Source organism: Raphanus sativus, chromosome 3, assembly GCF_000801105.2.
Source record: "Raphanus sativus cultivar WK10039 chromosome 3, ASM80110v3, whole genome shotgun sequence".
In the NCBI taxonomy this organism is placed as follows: Eukaryota; Viridiplantae; Streptophyta; class Magnoliopsida; order Brassicales; family Brassicaceae; genus Raphanus; species Raphanus sativus.
In genome coordinates, this window is record NC_079513.1 from 15869170 (window position 1) to 15890377 (window position 21208).

Here is a 21208-nt window from a genome sequence, read left to right on the forward strand (position 1 = left end):
TTCCTCAAAGATATATAAAAGGAAGCGTTGGCACTGTGTTGCCGGTTAACACACAGGGAGAGCTTTTAGCAATAGAGAGTTTTGTATGTCCTAAGAAGGAGAAGCAAAGCATCTAGGGGTTAAGGGCTTAGGTGGTTCAGAGTCTGTCTTAGATCTCTGAACGAGCTGACTAGCAAACAAGTCGAGGTTTGTCTTGAACTTGTTTGATTTATTACTTTTAAGAAGAACTTGTAAGAACTTTTGAAAGAATAAATATAGTCGTATTTCTTGGAATTGAATAACCATGTACTAGGAGTCCGTTACAAAAAAAAAAAAAAAAAAAAAAAAAAAAAAAGAATAACCCTGTACTACTGTGTATTCTACATAGCGTAGCTTGCTTATCTTACATTAACATTTGTATGAGTTGTAAAGGAAAAAAATTGCACCGTTTAATGTACTAGAAGCATTATGCGTAATCCTTAGTTTTCTTCACAACTGTATATTGATTGGTTTAACAAGAAATATTTTTCCTAATCTAGTATAGAATGTCTAAAATTGCACTCACAGTTTTTTTTGTTTTGAAAAAGGCTTAAATTGCACTCACAGTTGTACTAAATTCATTACGAAATCATGTACTATCTGCGGTCCAACATTGTCTTCGGACAGTTAGAAGATAGAACTACCAAGTTGCTGACATAGTTCGAAAGTTATGGTGAACGTAACTGATCAAATAGACCAAACAGGGTCCCTTATCTTTTGATGTACAATTACTTACGTGGAATCTGATACATGTTACATGTGTTCAACTTTTCTTAAATAGCTATCAAGTTAGTTGTGAAAGAAGCTGGGAGTATTAAATAGGATCCATAATATTGCTCAAACTGATTTCTAGGATGATTGTGATTCGTACTTTGAAAATTCTATTAGTGTTGCCACTTGACAGTGTTACCACTCACCACCGCGACAGTCCAAATTTGATTCTTTTTAATTCCTTCTATATTTAGAGATGAGAAAAACATTACTCTATATTTTCTTTTAAAAAAAAATTAGACTCTATAAAAAATACATCAAACTAAATTCAGATGTATAATAAAAATACATATTTTAAGAAAAATATAGAAATGAAAATAGAAGTACATTGAAAATTTTCTAAAATGGTAAACTTTTATATAAGATCTTCGATTAGAGTGGTTTGACATTAGATCATTGGAGATGTCGATCTTAGATTGTAAACTTTGAAATGGATTGGAGATAATCTTAGACTTAGATTGTAAACTTTTATCTATGAAGTAACCATAAGATCTAGAATGTCTACTGATATGTTTCACCTATAAAAGTGTGAATGGTCGGACATGTAAAATATTATTAAAATTCACATTTTTTGCGAGGCTAGTCAAGATCCAATAGTTTGAATATGCATAGCAATAAAGAAGCTAACGATTGATAACACTTGAACATTGACCTTCAAACAAGGATAAAACGGTACAAAAATCAAACATATTATAATGCGAGAACATAGTCGGGCCTGAGTAGAAGCTGATGAAGCATCTGCTTCAGGATCGGACAGATTATATATTTATAGGGCCAAAACAACAAAAAATTTATCTATTGGTACTGACTATAGTGAGCGTATACAAAGAGGCGGGTTCAAATTTGAGAGCTTGATTTCTAACCATTTTTTATGGTACAATATAACCTCTTTAAGTTAATAATCAATAAATTAATATCTTTATAAATTAATATAATTTTATAGTTCTAAATTGAGTTTTTGGTTTAATTAGTATCTTGATAAATTAATAATTTCTATAAATTAATAAAAAATTATAGTTTTGGTGTAGTCCTAATATTATTAATTTATAGAGGTTTCCCTGTATGTTCATATGTTTAAACAATGGACCAACAAAAATATTTTTGCTTATGGGCCTGAATCAACAAGGCCCGGTTATGTGCGAGAAATGCTTCCCCGAGAGAAATTTTTATTGAGATCAATCCAGGCTTACATAGTACATAATTAGACTTCAACACCTGTTATCTTTCAAACATAAAACTTCATAGTTATCAGGTAATACATGCCTCAAACCTCCACTTTGTGACCTCCTTTCTCCAAGGCTGAAAGTTTGATGATATCGAGAGATTCTACCAAATCATCACATAGTTGATGAGGGTCTGGAATTACTGTTGTGTCGACAGCCAGATTGATGATAATCTTGTCTACGTAGCTCACAAAATGGATGATCAAAGCCTAGTTCAACGACAAACATAACCACCTCTTAATTAATTTCATTGAAGTTATAATGTAATTTCCCAAAAAAGAAGTTGACCAAGATATGCAAGAATGGCATGATTGGCTTACCTGCGGTCCACCTGATGCGGTTGCTGTCACGTAAGATATCGGATGGTCAAAAAGACTTACTTCTTCCTTTGGACCCATCACACTAGAAAATGTTAATGTTGTGTGACCAAATACCCTTTTGACAATATTTTCTGCTGCCTGTTATTAAAAATTACATATACATAAGTAAGTACATATATTTATTAATTAGCTTTGTCAAAAAAAGATTGATTAATTAGTTGATATTCATTTTTATTGTACCTTAACCCCGAATATCTTCATGATACATTTAACGAGTCCATATAGTATAAGTGCCTCCATGGAGATTCTTTTCATATCCATAGTAGATTTTGCTTTTCTAACGTATTCCAGTGGATCATCCTCGCATCTTACCCACAAAGGAAATATAACAATACCTACGAAGTTTCCCCATCTACACTTTGAACCCTTCTCCATCATATTAGTGAGATCCTACATTTTCGTATATTATGAAACTCTTGCATTATAGTGTATTTTTAAAAATATTGTTTCAGAAAATATTTCTGAAAATGATGGTTACATTTATATTACCTCGATCTTTGTATCTGGTCTTAAATTTACAGCTACTGTACCACGAAGACGGATTTTTTTCTTCCCGGGCGCCATATCATCATCTACTTTCAGAATGTAAAAAAGTTGAAATTGGAATGGTAATATATTCGATATAGCACTCTCCTACGATGTAATAAAAAGAGTATTATAGTGAATATCGGTACAAACAAACTATAAATGTAATCACATTTCTATGGAGTATTTAGTAGCAAATTATTTTATATCATATTATTGTCTAATAATAATATAAGATAACCCAAAAAATAATATATATATATATATATATATATATATATATATATATGCATCTTTGAAGGCATAGCTAAAAATATATACTACGCGTTTTTAAAGTATTTGATAAACAAAATTGATAAACTTGGAAAAACTAATTTCTTCTAAACTAATTTTTCCAATAGATAAGTACATATTTCTAAACTGGAAAATATCAATTAAAATAGTAATAAATTGATAATTAATTGAATTCCAATATTAGACTTGCGAGTGTTTTTCCAAGGCATTATGTTTTCATTTTTTTTTGTAACACTGCATTCTCTTCATTCATATCTTAAAAGGTTACATGGATAAAGGCAACATCAAACATATGATGTGCAATCCTTTTTTGGAAATTCAAGAGCAAAACAATACAAAGATAGAGACACAAACTTAGATAAGTTTGATAAAAAGTCAGAGATGATTTCAAAGGTGCCACTCGCAAGTAAGCTCATAGAGTACATACTGCGCCCATTGAAGTTTTCATTCTCAGAAATATTTTCATATCTTTTTCACTTTGTTTTTCATGTAGAAAAGCTACTAAAACTGGATTTATAACAATATTAAGGTCAATCACTAGCTTCTAGACTGGAAAGAATATGAAAAATACCAGATTTTTTGCTCAAGTATCTTGAGAGGCCTGCTTGTGTCATTCCGAGAAGAACATCATTTACTTTCTACAAAAAAAAATTGTAAAATTCTTACAGAAAAACAAGACAAGTGGTCAATATAAAGAAACACGACATTAAATATTAATATGTTTACCATTTCCATTGTGTTCTTTATCATTTTGACATCATCCAAGCTTATTATCCTATTGATATACTTTCTAGGTCGAATTATATCTCCCGGCTCACTCATGAGAGGAGTTTTCGTATCCCGCATAAAACATAAAGTAAGCCAAAACTTGAGCAATTCAATGAGAGTTGTGAAAATGATATTTATCATCAACCAAAATCTCCTAATACACCACCAAACCTTAGCATTAGAATCAGCATGTTTTTTCGTAGCCGTTGTAGTTGGAGGAGCCTTCGGGTCTGATACTTTTCGTGAACTAGCGAGTAGAAGAGACATCAGAGACACCCCATCGCCTAGTGAATGATGTAGTTTTCCTATGCCTACAGATTTTGCGTTTGATGTCTTTATATTCAGCACATGAAATTCCCATAAAGGTCTGGACATATCCATTGGAGTACTAGCAATGTTTGACGTATAGTCTTCAATAAATTGATCAGGATTTTCAATGCTGAAATGGTTAAGATCTGGTACAATAACATGATCTTCTACTCGAACAGTAACAGGGACCCAAACCGCTTGCCCATTTTTCTTCATCTCCTGAAATATAAATTTATGATCAAACAAATGAATATAGATAGGTTTTTTTTCTTTCATGACTACCATATTCTAAAGTCTTTTGTTCTACCATGACACAAACACTACGCTAGTAAGTAGTAACTACATGATCAATATGTCATGATAACAAATTCTCTTGTATGTAAATTAAAGCATGTAGTATGTTTACCACTTTGCTAGAGAAGCGAGGGAGCTTGATCCATGTGTTCTTGATACCTTCAACAATGGCAGATGGGTTGCATCTAGTTTTAAACCCTAGAGTTAAAACAATGACGCAGTAAAGGCCTGGTAAAACAAACAACTGCGAAACAGGACTTAGCGGCTCATTTGCTGCTGGCTCTTGCTCCTCTCTATCAACGTCATTACCCTTTTTCATATTTAAATTGATTATTCTCCAACCTTTTAGCCACACTAGGCTCTTATATATACATATACTACTGGGGTTTCCCCGCTCCTACTCTATTCATCTTGATTAAATGGTGTTGGCAGTAGACTTTATTAATGTGAATTAGTAACAAAATAGCTCATAATAGTATTAATATATTCACTAAATTTGAAGTATAAAAAGTTTTAACAATAAGAAAATAATAAGTGTAATAAATTTTTCTTTTAAAGTCTATGTGTGTCTTTGTCAAAAAAGAGAGTATGTGTGTCTCTCTCCTTTCTATTTCTCTCTTGCTTTTTCTATTTTATTGTTTATTTTAACTGGGGAAAAAGCTGACTTAGATACCAGTACCACCGATATCTTTCAGAGATCTCTTTCTGTTTTTTTGTATTTCATTTATCAATTACTGCCTTGATATCTTAGAGATCTAAGGAGTCAGTGTCTTGTCACAAATCAAAGGCTTCTAGGCATTAGGATCCTTATTTAGAAGTGATAATTTCATACAAATTTGAATTTTTACTAAACTTGTGAAACAAGGTGTCATTTCGTGTTAGCTAGAAAACAAGGTAGCATTCTTTCTACCATATACGAGTCGCTTTATTTAGCGCATTTGATGTATAGTCTCGATCTGCCTTTTAGCCGGATCGGCCCCGATATGTTGTACGAGCTGATATATAGGCCTACACTCACTTCTTCTTTAGTGATGAATTTAATGCTGGAGAAGACATTAGTTCTAATAAATCAACAGAGGCCTAAAGTAATAATGGACCGAGTAAATGACGAGTCAGGTGTCGTGGTTGAGCCTGTAATTAACATGTTAAACCAAAGGTCTCCGAAGGACGAGACTCTGAACGTAACTTTATTGTGCTGTCAATTCGTATCTTATAGCATGCATGCTCAATTGCTCCTCCCTATCTCAAAAAGATATTCTCAAAAGTAAGATATCACTATTTTAATATGTTGGGCTTTTCCAAGCCCACATCCAACTCTCTGTCTGATTAGTACGATATTGTCCACTTTGGGCCCGAAGGCAAAGCCCACATGTATTTGTTTATGAGACTCCTTCCCAAAATGTCTCGTACTAATCAGAGTTGGACAACTCTTTATATATAAGACATTATTTGTCTAAACTTCCAATGTGTGACTTTGTTTGCATTCACAACAAACTTCCTCTCAAACCAAGTACCACATGAACCCTTGGTTTTTAACCTCCAGCGAAACCTGGCACACCTCTTGTACCGCCGTAATCACCAACGGGACTCTTCACCTAACCGTTGTTACACCATTAAGATTTATCCACCTAACCCTTACTGCACCATTAGGACATTCACCACCTAATCTTTGCAGCACCGTTAGGAATACCCACCTAATCTTGTATCGTCGTTAGGGAGAGACTTTCGATACAAGTCTCCGACACCACTTATTCGCGAAGTCATCTTGAGGATTCTCCTCCCACAACCGAAGCTCCCAGGATCTTTGACTGGCTTCTGCTACGCACCTCGCCCTTCCCATCGAAGTGGAGGCTCTTCGAACTTGAAGGGTATTTTGGTCTTCTTGCAGATGTTCGTCATCCCGGCTCTGATACCAATTGTTGGACTTTTTCAAGCCCATGTCCAACTCTCTATTGTCTGATTAGTACGATATTGTCCACTTTGGGCCCGAAGGCAAAGCCCGCATGGATTTGTTTATGGGACTCCTTTCCAAAAGGCCTCGTACTAATCAGAGTTGGACAACTCTTTATATATTAGACATGTCTAACTCTCTATTGTCTGATTAATACGATATTGTCCACTTTGGGCCCGAAGGCAAAGCCCGCATGGATTTGTTTATGGGACTCCTTTCCAAAAGGCCTCGTACTAATCAGAGTTGGACAACTCTTTATATATTAGACATTATTTGTCTAAACTTCCAATGTGGGACTTTGTTTGCATTCACAACATAATACAATTTAGTCAAATAACTTCTTTTTTTCTAACACTTTCATTTTAGAAAAATCAATCGCGGAATCGCGGAAAAAATAGTTAAGCTGCGGAAAAAAATTAATTAAGCTGTGAAAAATTTAAAATTTGCGGAATGATGGAATATTAATGTTTAATTGATCAAAATATTTTATATGGTATTCAACTTTTATAAGAAAAATAAATATCAATAATAAAACTAATTATTACATAATATGAAAATAACTAATATTTATTAAAATTACTTAAGCTCTTATTATAAATATTTAGCTTATCTTTTAATATGATATTTAATAATAGATTAACATTTCATAATATTATCAAACAAATTATAATGTAACTTTATTTTTAACATAAATATTTATCATAAAAAATATTGGTATTTATTTAAAATTTTAAAATGGTATTAGCATATAGTTTAGTAATATGAAAGTGCTGAATCTGTAATTTGTTCTACTATAATCTACTAAAACTCACTTTTCCACTTAATGAAAATTTTCTTTATATTTATGTCAGCAAAAAATCAAACCTGCATTTTTGCTTTCTTTATCATTCCGCATATTTTCTTGATTGGTAAAATACTTACGGAATCACGTAAAAACATCATTCCACCATTCTACAAAGTTACCAATTAAAGCCTAAACTTCAATTTTAATTTATAAAAAAACTATTAAGAATATTTCTAAATATTTCTTTTTGTTCTAACAGAAGGCTATTCTAGAATAAGAAGAATCCAATCCCGCTAGCCAAAACAGTGAAACGAAATCGAAATAAACCATAGCTGAAGACAGATTCCTAGCACGGAGTGCTAACTTGTCTGCCATTTTTTTTTGTTCTTGGGATATGTCGGATAGCAAAAGTGGAAAAGAACATCTCACATTGCAAGTAGTGAAAGAAGGCCATTATTTTGATGTAGACATTGTAAGACCCGATTCTGGATTCCTCAATCCAGCCAGACTGCGGCCTTACCTGGATTATTAATTCCTTTGTTCCATCTTCTATATCCATATTTTTCTAAGTCATTTTCATGCATATGAAGTTCATCAAATCGCAAAGACAACCATAATCACTTAAGAGTAAATCAGTATTGTATAAATAGAAATATGTGATCCAATACATAGATTCAGTTCGCACAATAGGCTATCATAAGTTCATGTTCTATCTGATCTAAACACACATCATCCCACAACCTTAGTCTTCATGGTTCTTTGGCCTTACCACGATCCTGGTCTGATCCTGAAACCATACAAATCACAGAACATGAATATACAAACCGATAACCTAACAATCGATCATATTTATGCATGGTTTGGTCCAACTATTCCAATTCCATACAAGTATACCACTAAGTATATTAACCAATCACCATCATTAGAATCTCATCTAAGACAACCACCCATCATATAAATCCATAGCCGGATTACCCTGATGTGATCTAACCCATCGGTTTGATCCTAAAAGCATCCGTCCATGTTTAAGTCCAGCCCATGGCTAAGGACATTCCTAATGAACCGACCAAGGCTAGGTTCATATATAGCCTGCCAATGCACATTCCACTTGACCGCAAATAAGAAGAAGAAGGCGATCAAGCAAGCAAGTCATAGAGATGGATGCAACCCCCACCAATGTATGACATGGCAGTTGATTCCCTTTCTGTTTCGGACGTGTGACATGGCAGTGGCTTCATTTTCTGTTAGCACGTAGCAATAAAAAATTGATGCTGACTCTTCAAAATCTCGCCTACAATTAAAAAACCTCTCTCTACTATGCACCATGAACACGATGAAGTATCCTTCGCTAGCTCATGAGATTAGCATATTCTGGAAGAACTTCGCTGTTACTATGGACCTGGAGACTTACTCCATCGGCCATTCCGAGAAGTTTCCGGTGGTGTAAGTCTTCATTGACCTTTTGTTTTCTTGGATTATCTTTGTTCGTTTCTTATTCAGGTTTGTTTTGATCTCTCTTTTTCTGTTATGTTTATCTCCAAGTTCTTCCTGAATCTCGGTGTCGCTTTGTCGAAGATTGACGATGCCTGGATATTTTAGTTATCTTCATTTCTGACTCTTTGTGCGGTGACGAAGAACTCAGATGAAGATGCCAAGGTATTTCTGGTTCAATATATTAAGATTATCATTCTCTGTTTCAGTTTTCAATCTCTGTTCGGCATTTATATATTAAGAAGTCAGATGAGATAGATTCTAGCAAAGTGGTAAACATAAACCTAAACGGCATTTTCAATCTCTGTTCGGCATCTTAAACCTAAACGGCACATGCCAACGTCAAGCCAAAACGAGCAACCACACCACAGTTTAATCTATACAAATGGATTCAGAGCTAACCACAATTCATAACAGATACCTCTATCCAATCTCAGGTAGATGAGAATGGGAGATTCATTTAGAATATTACTAATGTTGGTGTGATAATAATTCTCGTAATAGTTAATAAATTTTATAAGAAAAATACCTAACTGAATATAAAATATTCTTTAACAAAAGAAACTGTTTTGAAACAAATGTAACATAAATTTGAGTTTAGAGTTGTGCTTCTAGGGTTTACATAATGGTCCAAATTTGCAAACCGATTTACTCCTTTGACTAAACTACTTAAAAACAAAACATTCCTTTTATATCAATCCCTGCTTCTGTTTCTTTGCCGTGTTGACAGCAAAAGAATCGCATGGCCTGGTTGATATATCAAACTACTCATTATCATTTTCCTCTTTGACATTCATCATCTCTATGATCGATCTCACCTTCCCTCTTGCCTCCATCTGCTCCTTACCTCCAGCTTCAACATCTTGCATAACTTCATCTGTTTTCTTGCCTTTGTCCCCACCAGGTTGTTGTGAACTTCTGATGGCAGGAGAAGCGCAGTAGTTGCCATCTATGTTTCCCCATTTGAACATAGAGCTGAGCTTACGCTGTTCCAACGCCTCTACAAGAATGTTCAACTCATCTATGGTGTACCTATAGAGAAAACTCCTTTTGTTATACGGACAGGGACAGAGATTCCTCATGTGGCTTAGACACGAGTAACGATCAGCAGAACATGAACACTGGACAGCGGAAAGATACAAATCCACAAAGCATTCACAACATGCCCTCTTGCTCACATCATCAAACCTCTCGTCCATCCTTTGCAGTTTTAGTGGACCACTAAGGAACTGAACTCTGCTCTTCTCCTTCTTGACCCGTGACTACATAAAAGAGAACAAAGGTAGTGAGCAGGTTCCTCATGCTACCAAGACAGGCAAAGAAGAACGATGAACATACCTTAACAGTGTTTGAGAACATCCCCTCCTTACCACAAGCATTAAACCATCTCATATTGTCTGCTGTTTCTTTCTTGGTCAAAGAGTATTCCTTAAGGCATCTCACAGCTTCACTTGCAGCTCCAAACAATAGCTTATCATACGATAACAACGATTTTCGTTTCTTCTCTTGATTCTGCAGAGCATCAACTTCCTTATGTGATAACCAATCAAGGGTAGCAAAATTTGCTATCTCCAGACAGTTAAAACCACAGTCAACGGAAGAGTAATACGTCCCTGGAAACAATATAACATACTGTCCACGGTTCTGGACACACAGGGTCACTGTTATACCCTCCATGTGCAACGCATAAGGAGACATTGCCATCACCTGCCAAATGAATTAACCAATAGACTATTAAATGCTATGATAGTATGATAGTCATCAATACAAGAACTCAACACAAGTGATATCTTTGTTGGTCACTCTTGTGTCAATTTTCTAAAAAGAGTGACTGCATAGAAGGGTACTTACAAAATCATAATGTGTTGAAGTAATTACAGAGTCATAACTCTTCTTTGACTGTTCTCCTGACATCTTAGGGATAAAGCTCTCCATGAAAGCCTTAAACTTATGCCGATGACACCCTGCAACAGAATACCACACTCTAGGAGCGCCCGTATGCAGATAGCAGAGCGAGTAGAGTCTCTCCTTCTCAGACTTCTGTTTATCAACAGATATTTATATGAGAGAGTATAGTGATAGCTTGCAGAATAGATGCTATTTCTGGCATAGCCTGACATCAACTATAAAACTTACCCACAGCTGAGAAGACAAGCACATTCCTACACTTAGGCGAGGAACACAAACTGATTCACAGTCGTCAAACGAAAGAAGAGAGGCAGGAAGCTTCGCTGTATTGTTCAGATTCCAACCTGATGTTTTGTACTTGCAAGATCCAGATGTTCCAGATAAAGGAAACCCACTGCTAAACGTGTTGGTATCTATATTGTTCCCATAAAGCACCTATGTTACACCACCAGTTAGTACTATAGTCTTTTTCATATAATATAAAAGCAATAAAATTGATTTTTGTAAACATTACCCCTAATTCAACAAGTGGATTCTCAAGAAGTTTTCTAAACTCTTTTTCAACATCTGCCACCGTCGGCCATGCGTCTACTGATGGAGATGAATACATGGAAGCAAGAACCTTCTCCTTTACGCGAAAATGCCTCTCCAAGTACGAATCTGCAAAGTTCTTGAACGTCTCCAAAGTATACTCATGACCAAATTCTGTTCTACAGAACTTAACCTTGTCAAACGTATCATCATCCTCATCACTATCAGCATCAGGCTCCTTTTTAATCTTCGGGTCATCGGTACGAACTCCATCAAAGATCTGAACTTGAGTGAAAAATCTGGAACCCTCCCATGTTTTTCTCTCCCCAAGAAGACATGGAGGATCCCATGAAGGAGGAGGAACCACACAACAGATTCCATGAGGCTCAGATATGTCACGCAAGCTTGAAATGTAAGAGAGAGTGTCATTGAACTCCTGAACATTAAGTAACTCTATGTTAGAGAATAAGGAAACCTATTCCCTACTTTTTTTTTTCTTTCCATTAAAAGCAAAACTAACCTCCTCGGTTGGGTTAAACACTGGAGCTTCCTCAAGGACTACCTTCTTGGAGACTCTCGGTAGCCGTCTTGGTCGTACCTGTGAAATGAATTTGTAAATACTTTAGTAAAAACTCAATATACATTCTTATACATCAAAAAGCATAGTACAGCTACCTGAATTGACACATCAAGCTTCAAATTGTTCATGCTAAATCATTTAGAGCATACATTATTAACGAAACTAAAACCATAAGTGGCTAGCTAGTAGCCTACTAGTAGTAGGGATATGCAATCCACAACAAGAAACTTTTTATCCTTAACTAACATCTTATACATCAAGCCTAGTGTCTATTAGTATCCATGTTTTAGCACACACTTCAAAAGATCTCCACTTCAAAGAATGTCTTTGGTAGACAAAGATATGATAAAAAAAAACAGATCCACATAAACACATACATGACTAGCTTCACCATTAACCACAAGAGCATAACAAGTGAAAAGACAGGGAAGAGGTAGACATAGTAATGGGACCTCAGGTTTGGTTGTATGATCATGCACAATCCAAGGTCGTCTGTTAACAAGCTTCTGGAAACTATCTGCATCTCGTGTACCGGATCCATTTATCTGCTCTTGTACCTTCCTAAGCACAAACCTTGTTTGAGACTCAAAACCTGGCGGAGGTGACAACAACCTGTCCACATTTCCAGATTTCGAACAACCTTCAAAACCTGGCAGAGGTGACAACAACTTGTCCACATTTACAGATTTCGAACAACCTTCAAAACCTGGTGGAGGTGACAACAACTTGTCCACATTTCTAGATTTCGAGCAACCTTCAAAACCTGGTGGAGGTGACAACAACTTGTCCACATTTCCAGATTTTGAACTTGTGTTCACACCTTCAATGCCCATTAAACCTTACAGCCCAATCCCACCTGCGGTAGATAGTTTCATCATCATTAGTGCCAATTCTAAACATCCACAACAAACCACAGAACAAGTATTATTTAAGTAAAGTTATCCTCTTGGTTGGTCTTGGAACCTTACTCCTAGGCGAACATGATACTATATAGCAAACTAAACAAGCCTAGAGGAAATCAAGACAGTCTCAGATATTTAAAAAGCCAATCTTTACACTAAAGGAAGCTCCTTTTCAATCATAGGATGTAATTCAATGCATGTAAAATCATTTACAGCCCTAGCTAAGATTGATTCTACGCTTCTCGAAAAAGAGTATCGAATCTTAGGATACAAAATCTAACCCGATAATTCTGACATTGAATACTGTTTGTCCATCGAAAAGATCATATTTTTAAAGACAAGAAGCAGAGTAGAACACATACCCAGGAGAACAGAGGTCTGAGGACTTGCAGATATTACCGAAGTAAATGCTTCTGGTCCTTTTTATCAGTGGAGAAAAGAAATAAGATGTGTTCATTTCCTTATGAGTGTTTACCGTATAAGACAGTTTTAGAGGAGAATATTGAAGATTAGCATCTGCAGTCAAACAAGTTTCAGATACATTTCCTAATTTCTTATAAAGAAAAAAATCTCTCAAATTAGAAACAAATTCTCTCTATTTTTTTTTATTTTTTTCTTCTGTTTTTCTATTTTTTTTTAAATAACTTTTTTCAAGATACCCAAAATCAAAATGTTAAAATCATATCTATTGAAAAAATCTTAATGAATATTTCAATTCAAAACTAATGACAATGAAATAAAAATATCAGAAATAATTTAATAAATTTCTCATTTTAAAACTCTTAAAATTTTATTAGATACCCAAAATATGTATGGCAGATTATAAGATTTTATATTTTTGTAATAAATAAATTTAGTTATGTTATTAATTTTCAATAAAATAATAATATATTTTATGTAAACAGTTTAAAATAAAGTTTTTATGCGTGATGATGTTGGATTAGAAGCAGGATGATCACTTCGGTTATTTTATCAGTTCAGCTTGAGTTTGGTTTGATTTGATTAATTCGGTTATAGAATTTTTCCAGCTAAAATAAACCATAGTTAGTTTGATTAGATCGATTTGTGTCTTGATTCTGTTTAACCAAGTTCCCTTAGTTTAATTTTTATAAGAAAAAATATATTTTAAAACAAAAACAAATTATTATAAAATCATGATGTTGGTTGATTATAAAAAATAAATTATGTAAAACATAAAACTGAAATAATTTTTTTAAGAAAACACAAAAAATTTATAACAACACAATCAAATCAAATCAACATGGTAACAATTATCATGACAAAACATTTATTCAAAAGAAGTACATTTGATTGTTATAAAACCTTTTCAAAAAAGTAAATAATATATTGTTATAGATATCTAACAATCAGTAAATTAAATGATAGAAATTCTAGGCAGTGGTAACATTCGCATTTATATATATAAAATGGTATTAAAATTAATTCACAAGCTCAAAAACAGTTAAAATAATTTATTGACAATGAAAAAGTCAATAATAGTTTTTTAAATGAGAAAGGATCGATAATAGTTAATCTATAGATACAAGAAAATATAAAATATGAAAATCATAATATTTAAAATAGTATGTTTTTATTTTAAAAGTCAAACTAGATTTTCAAACTGAAACATTTCCTCGCTTTGATGCAAAATAAAAACGGGAAAAGGAGATAGCAAAATTAAGTAAACACCTTCGTCATATTATTCTCGTCGAATCATAATGGGGGTCATATGGCTTGTTGCGGTTGTTTCCGCTACCCTTGAGTGATAATCATAATGAGGGTAGTTACGGTCATCTCTTTTTCGAGAGCAAAGCTTCTTAAGCCAACTCCAACAAGATCTACTATAATTACTGCCTTGAACGTCTTCACGTTGAGAGATCTGAACGGCTTCAGGTTCATAGGTTTCATATCTGTAGCGGTTGCTTCTGTCTCCAGTCCCAACTGTTTCACAATCACTGAATTCCCAACTGTTTTCCCACAAGATCTGTAAACCGCACTCAGTAATCTTGAAGCTATCTCTGCAGCTAAATTCGAACAAAATATCATTAGCATTCCCATCCACGCTAGGTCTTCCTGGAGTTAAGTTACCATCGCATAAAAACAGGTGTTCCGTCAGAAAATGAGAAACATTCATTGAATCCCACTTAAGTTTCGCAATGGTGACACCTCCCTTGGTGACTACGCAAGCTATATCAAGATGTGAGTAGGTGACTGGCGAAATCAGAAGACAAGCCTTAAATCTTAACCTTGAGTTTCTAGAGAGACCCGTAGGGATGACTATGGAGTTTCCTATAGCTCGGTTAGTAAACTCCGCAGGAATTTCTTTACCCGGTAAGCATACACTGTGGTGAACCTTTTGTTGCATGATTACCCTTCTTGATTCTTCATCCAAGTTCAAACAGTTCTGGAACTCGATTTCCCTCAGTGAATCACTGAAAACAAAACTCACTCTCTCGAGTGATTCACAATCATTTGCATTTATGTACTTGAGAGAAGGGGGAAGACCCAGTAGTGACACTAGTTTTCTGCACTGGTAGACGAAAAGACTTTCTAATCGAGGGAGGCCTATAATGCAATATGGAAGCCTCTCTAGACCGCTATTGCTTAGGTCTAGATGTGTTACACTTTCCGGAACATATGTTAATCTCTTGAGGTTTATGCCACCTATACGAAGCCACTCCAGAAGAGGCAAACAATCACTAATTGATGGATGAGCTTCCATCTGTGTGTTTTCAACATCGAGATCCTTGATATATTAATAGAAATATCTGGGTAACTTCTTAATCCTGAGCAGTCACTCATGTTGACTTCCTCAAGAGATGCTAAGTTTATGTTGGTTGGAACAACTTGCAACTTTACACACCCCATCATCATTAATTTTTTTAGTTTGTGCAGATGCCTTATAGAGGAAGGAAGCTCCACCAAACTTGAACAAGAAGTAAGTGTTAATGTCTCGAGATTAGTAGCCTTGGAAAGATCTGGGATTTCTATCAAATGTTGGGAATATCCCAAATTTATATCCTTGAGATTTGTAAGGGGCTGCATATCAAATAATGGAAGGTGGATCATTAAAGTCCTTTGTAATCTTAGGCTTTCGAACTCTTAACTAAAATGAATCATAGATCAAATATCAAACCTGGATTCCTCCCCAGAGCCTCTCGAGGTTACTCATTGGCATATGGAGTTCCACAAGACGTTCCAGCTGAAATGTTGGAGGGAGGCTTTTTCTAGGATATGCATTCCATTGTAGTAATCTTAGACGAGGTAGATATTCCATGTCTTCCGATATCTTCAATGCATTAATATATCTCCCATACATTCTTAAGAATTGGAGATTATGCATTCCCTCAAAGGCTCGACTATTTATAGAGACCTCGCTCTCCTTGGACGAATCAAATGATATACCTAAGACAGATCCAGTACCCTGACACATATTTTATAAAAAAAATTAATGACACAAAACCAAAGATTTGTTAAGCAACTTCTCTAAAATAAAATAGGAAGTCATATATTCTTTTATGTAATTTAGGAAGCTAAGGGCATCTGCATCGACAGGACTTTTAAAAGTCCTTAAATTTTTATTCTTTTCTTTTTTCTTTTGTTTTCTGTTAAGCGAGAGAGAGAAAGAGAGAGAGGGAGAGAGAGAGAGAAATTGTGGGACGTTTCTTATTCCAGGACAAATGAAGAAAGTGTATGACTTTTAACATGGGACCCATGCCCGAATGACATAAGGACGGAGTGTGGGACGTACCGATGCATATGATTTGGTCCTTAGTACACACATGTGTATATATATATATATTATATATGCGTATATAATTGTTTGCTAAGGACTTTACGGAAACCGAAACCAAAAGTCCTTAATTAAGGAACTTTCGGTTTTGGTTTCCGTAAAGTCCTTAGTAAACAATTACATACGCATATATAATATATACATATACACATGTGTGTACTAAGGACCAAATCATAAGGACCTTGCAATGTTGATGCTCTAAGCAATAGGCAATAGCCTCTGATTACTATTCTTCTCATTCATGTCTATATATAGGCCTTGATCCGTAGATATCTATATATATAAAAGAACCTTTTCATCCCTCCCGTGATGTCCACATCAGCATCCACCTAAGAAATAGGCGAACCCACAGCGTAACACGTCAGAAACTCACCGTTTCACTAAAGAGTGATTTTATGGTTACGGCTTCTTCGCGGTGGGCTTCACGGTGCGTTTCTTTTGCGGCCCATCGCCACAGTCTTCTACGGGAACCCTAATCAGATGCTTTCTTTCGTGTTCTTCGTTCGTCTTGAATCGGCACAGAGACTATCTAGCTTCTGCAACGGTGATTGTGGTTTAATCGTCTTTATTCCCCATCCCACTACGAGTCTACCTCTTGCGCCTGCTAGATTTGTATAAATATGCTGCAGCCTCTGGCGATCCCTTTGATGAAGCTGGTATGGATGAAAACTTCGGAGACGGAGAGCGAAGGGAGACTCTCCACTTTCATCTTCAATACTGTAAGTCATCGGATCACCCTCCCCGGTAGAATCATGTGTCTATTCTGATTACTGTATTTTTCATCAGTTAAAACATCATCATATGGATACTGCCCAAAACGGAGCCAGGTCTGGTGATTTGAACAATCAAATCCGCCGTTCAAAGGTAATATACATCATGATTCTTAGAACAATCGAATCCTTTGCTACTTTTGTTTGATGTGTCCATCATTCTAATATAGATTTGAACAAGCTAATTGGTTCTCATGTTATAAAGACTCATGTTATAGAGTCTTGCTTTAACTCTAGAACTGCTAAAATAAATCATGCTTTTTGTTTTTGTAACAAATACTTGATTTAGAATTTTGTATATATAAAAACTTGGTTTTGTCTGAGAAAAATGATCTTTTACTAGCCAACAATGGAGTTTCAAGACTTTGTCGGGGACGAATATTCAGAAGGAATCTTTTGCTCGAGCTTCCTTCCTGTCGGTTCGACTAAATTACTCCTCCTTTACGAGATGTAATGATTCGTCACCGTTAATAACCATCTTTACTTCTTCCACCCACGATCATGATGATTAATCATTCACTGCTTCTTATCTCTCTAGATTGTGGATCTCAACCTGTAAAAAGGTCAGCCTTCAACCCTTTAGCATCATCCTCACAATTCTTAGTATTTCTAGAAATTTCTTTTCCAGTATAATGGTTAACCCATCAATCGTTCTCTCAGATTTGCAGGCTAGCCGATGTTCTTCAACCGTCAAGGTCTCTGATTTTGGAAAGCGAACACGGTGGAGAGCTGACGGATGTGGACATGTTCCTGCTAAGGTGGTTCTGTTTTTAAACAGTTTATGAGCTAAGAACAGGTCTGTGTCTATTGTTGTTCTTTTTTTTTTGCATCCAATATTAAAGATCTTAACTTTTGAGATCACCTTACTTTTTGTCGTTACTTCTTTACTTATATCAAGAGGATCTGTAATCTACTTCATCGGATTTGAGTTTAGATTGTGAATGGAATCACTTAAAGTATATGCTACAGTAGAATCTGTGTGGGTTTGAGAGATACGAGATTCTTATTGTTCTATCATGATCAAATCTTCTGTCCTTTTGTCTCTACAGATTTAGATTTCTGTGTTTAAAAAGTTTCGGGGTACTTGAAAAAGATTTCAACGTTTCTTATCATGAAAAGTAGGAAACTTAATTACTGGATTGTTGATGCTTGCTTTCATAAGAGTTGTACTAGCTTTGTGAGCTCATGGTACTTGCTTTCATAAGACATGTATTTGATCTTACAGGTATTTGATCATAAGAGTTGGCGTGTTTGGAGACGTTTGCAATGAAAAGAGATAAATGCGCAAGAGAATGGATGCGGATTATGTTGAATATTATGAATCTTTGTGAATTGGATTTGTTAGGTTAGTGGGAATAATTGTTTTCAGAAAAAAAAAGGTTAGTGATAATGATGATGATGATAGGTGGAAGGTGATGATGGTACAGTTGTCTTGAGAAACACCAAGTATGGCATGATACGCTAGATTTGATCAAAAAGGGCATGATGCAGTTGATATACACAACATTGTTGCTTTGAAATCTATCTTTTTTTAATGTCTTTCTGCTAATTAATCTCTAACAATTATTCAATCCAAATTCTAATAAAAACATTTCTTCTCATATATAATTTACAAGAATTTCAAATAATACCAAAATATCTTATTATAGCAAAATTAAACTTTTTTCTTTTCAACTAAAAATGATTATAGTAAATTATATTATATTGATATAGCAAGTTAGTTACATATAATATATACATCTATCGGTTATTATACTAACTATAGTCTAAAAGTTAATCATAGCATTTATTCTGAAAATTCTATTGGTTATTAGATTACATGGACTACTTGATCATAAAATAAGAAAACATAAAAATTATAAATAAATATTAAATAGTAACGAACAATACTTTTTTATGTTGTATAACTAATTAAGATATTTATTTATTTTGATACATCCATATAAATAAAGTATGATAATAAAATCGGTTATATTCACCTCACAAAAAAACATTGTTGTAAGTTAGATAAATATTGTTGTAAGTTACATAAATTTTATAATTTTATATTTTAATTTTAAATTATTAATTTTTTAATCCAAATTGAAAAAAAAATATCTTCTGATATTTTATACACAAAACAATTTCTAATAATACCCAAATATCTCATAGTTACAAAATAAATAAAAACTTTATTCTCAACTATAAAGATTATAGTTACAAATATATTAAATCTAATGTTATAAAAAAATAAAAATAAAATTTAATAGAACAAACTAAAAAATCACTCTCTATGTTCTAAAAATTATTCACAAGTCAATCTTTTTGGACCACAAATAACTCACCGAATATGAGATCAAAATTTTGTAGAAGAAAACAGCATAAAAACTATTTGTTGCCCTCACAGCATATCAATGTTACGATATTAGAAACAACCTGTTTTGGATAATAGAAACAATTAGCGTAAACAAGTAAAATGTATCTTACCACATATAATCTCTTTTTACTTAAAACTTTATAATGATCATATACATTTTCAACAAATGCAAATCTAAAACACAAACCACAAAATTATACAAAACTTAATAACCTAAATCACAAGTAAAGTATGTTCCGCCCGTAGGGCGGGCCGATTCTAGTGATGATAAAATAATAGTTGTATGCCATTATACTATAGAATTAGTATGATACAAAAACAGTATATATGCTCGAATAAATCAATACTATTAAATTAGCAATATGACCAATTAATATAGGTTGTGTCCAAATTAAATATAACTACATCTAAAATATCTTTATAAATAAAGTTGAGTTTTTATCTCTCCTCAGGGGGAATAATGACACATGGCACTCCTAATTAAATGAAGTGTTTTGGTTTGGTGTCTCGGTTAGCCTTGTGTTTCTGACGCTAGATTTTGTATGGACTTTAATTTTTATTCCAGGCCCAGTGTTGTTTTAAATTATCTCCTGCACATGAGAATATTAGGCTCTAAATGGTGACCAAAGGAATGAGTGGGAAGGGGTAATTCCTTTTCATTCCTCAAATTTCACACCATTCATGTGAAATATTTTTTCTAATGTTCCTTCTCATTCTTTTTAATTTAAGGAATTATAGAAAAATTATTCCTTAGAAATTTTCTTTCTAATGTTCCTTCTCATCCTTTTCTCTACAGAAATGGACTTTAAATACATAAGATTTTTTTGTCAAAAAAGTGGACCCTGTGCTTTTACTCCTCTCGCACATGCCAAGAGCCGGCACTGGTTATGGAGCACATTGTTCCTCTGTTTCCAGAGGTGGAAGATGGTAGTTTGGACAGTCATTATACGTCCACGCCACATCGTTCACTTATGACAGACTTGGTGTCTCAATAGGAATGAAGCAGACTCAACCATTTCAATAGGAATAAAGCGTTGACATGGTCTTACTTATAAAATGAATCACTTCATAATCATTAGGAACCAACCAAGTAAATCATAAATGGTGACAAGTTATGTGTCAACTAAAGGAATAACATCAACAACGTTTTGTATTGATTCACATTTAAGAAGAAATAAACTATGTTATTTCTGAATAATAGGTCCACAAGATTTCAAACTGTTTAACCATCAATAAATTTATTTAAAATCGTATGTATACTGTTGGAAAAGAAAAATTGTATGTGTACCAAAATAAAAATAGAATGCCTAAATATGCATATAATTAGAGTGCAAGTGTTAAGCTAAGCTTGGTATAACCCTTTCAATAAAAAAATCAGAATTTTATATTCGATAGCTAATCAGAATATTTATCAAATTAGATCAAAATTAAATATGTTAATATGTAATAATCATATTATAATTAATTTAGAAGCAACATTTTGAAAACAAAATCCAAAAACTTTATATCAAATAACAAAATAATAAAAAACACTATAAATCCAGATAGTAAAGTAAATAT

The 21208-nt window shown here is 34.1% G+C and overlaps 4 protein-coding genes across 10 annotated transcripts; 1 reads left to right on the forward strand and 3 right to left on the reverse strand.

Moving 5' to 3' along the window:
- Positions 1-1933: 1933 nt before the first annotated feature.
- On the reverse strand, positions 1934-4939 carry LOC108846540 (wax ester synthase/diacylglycerol acyltransferase 3-like). 2 transcript variants are annotated; one of them, XM_057004871.1, is made up of 7 exons: positions 4695-4939; positions 4151-4507; positions 3783-3849; positions 2882-2964; positions 2573-2782; positions 2333-2470; positions 1934-2221 (listed from the first exon to the last, which is right to left on the reverse strand). In XM_057004871.1, the coding sequence occupies exons 1-7, from the start codon at positions 4899-4901 to the stop codon at positions 2054-2056; spliced, it is 1230 nt and encodes a 409-aa protein (XP_056860851.1). In that variant the 5' UTR covers positions 4902-4939; the 3' UTR covers positions 1934-2053. The 2 variants fall into 2 exon arrangements, with proteins under 2 accessions (XP_056860851.1, XP_018475266.1); XM_018619764.2 differs by having other exon boundaries at positions 3938-4507; positions 4695-4938.
- Positions 4940-9338: 4399 nt separating this feature from the next.
- Positions 9339-13247, reverse strand: LOC108844065 (probable inactive lysine-specific demethylase JMJ19). Its single transcript, XM_018617267.2, has 8 exons — positions 13092-13247; positions 12280-12683; positions 11768-11845; positions 11231-11683; positions 10945-11151; positions 10660-10848; positions 10147-10515; positions 9339-10070 (listed from the first exon to the last, which is right to left on the reverse strand). The coding sequence occupies exons 2-8, from the start codon at positions 12658-12660 to the stop codon at positions 9573-9575; spliced, it is 2175 nt and encodes a 724-aa protein (XP_018472769.1). The 5' UTR covers positions 12661-12683; positions 13092-13247; the 3' UTR covers positions 9339-9572.
- Positions 13248-14428: 1181 nt separating this feature from the next.
- LOC130510025 (disease resistance protein RML1A-like) lies at positions 14429-15451 on the reverse strand. The gene has a single exon (XM_057006360.1). The coding sequence runs from the start codon at positions 15449-15451 to the stop codon at positions 14429-14431; it is 1023 nt and encodes a 340-aa protein (XP_056862340.1).
- Positions 15452-17008: 1557 nt separating this feature from the next.
- LOC108846013 (uncharacterized) lies at positions 17009-18841 on the forward strand. Of its 6 annotated transcripts, none has more exons than XM_057005436.1 (6): positions 17009-17241; positions 17309-17386; positions 17636-17742; positions 17831-17855; positions 17961-18050; positions 18518-18841. In XM_057005436.1, exons 1-6 carry the CDS (start codon positions 17143-17145, stop codon positions 18560-18562), a joined length of 444 nt encoding a protein of 147 aa, XP_056861416.1. In that variant the 5' UTR covers positions 17009-17142; the 3' UTR covers positions 18563-18841. The 6 variants fall into 6 exon arrangements, with proteins under 6 accessions (XP_056861416.1, XP_056861417.1, XP_056861418.1 ...); XM_057005438.1 differs by having other exon boundaries at positions 17014-17241; positions 17961-18088; XM_057005435.1 differs by having other exon boundaries at positions 17025-17241; positions 17953-18050.
- The last annotated feature ends 2367 nt before the right edge of the window (positions 18842-21208 follow it).

Coding starts and splice junctions, on each gene's coding strand:
- LOC108846540 (XM_018619764.2), bottom strand. CDS start 4,901: ATGAAAAAGGGTAATGACGTTGATAGAGAGGAGCAAGAGCCAGCAGCA. Junction 3,850..3,937: donor TAAAGAACACAATGGAAATG/GTAAACATATTA, acceptor TTTTTTTTGTAG/AAAGTAAATGATGTTCTTCT. Junction 2,471..2,572: donor TGAAGATATTCGGGGTTAAG/GTACAATAAAAA, acceptor TTTTAATAACAG/GCAGCAGAAAATATTGTCAA.
- LOC108844065 (XM_018617267.2), bottom strand. CDS start 12,660: ATGGGCATTGAAGGTGTGAACACAAGTTCAAAATCTGGAAATGTGGAC. Junction 11,846..12,279: donor ATCATACAACCAAACCTGAG/GTCCCATTACTA, acceptor TTCATTTCACAG/GTACGACCAAGACGGCTACC. Junction 11,152..11,230: donor ATCCACTTGTTGAATTAGGG/GTAATGTTTACA, acceptor GGTGTAACATAG/GTGCTTTATGGGAACAATAT.
- LOC130510025 (XM_057006360.1), bottom strand. CDS start 15,451: ATGGAAGCTCATCCATCAATTAGTGATTGTTTGCCTCTTCTGGAGTGG.
- LOC108846013 (XM_057005435.1), top strand. CDS start 17,143: ATGCTGCAGCCTCTGGCGATCCCTTTGATGAAGCTGGTATGGATGAAA. Junction 17,387..17,635: donor ATCAAATCCGCCGTTCAAAG/GTAATATACATC, acceptor ATCTTTTACTAG/CCAACAATGGAGTTTCAAGA. Junction 17,743..17,830: donor TTACTCCTCCTTTACGAGAT/GTAATGATTCGT, acceptor TTATCTCTCTAG/ATTGTGGATCTCAACCTGTA.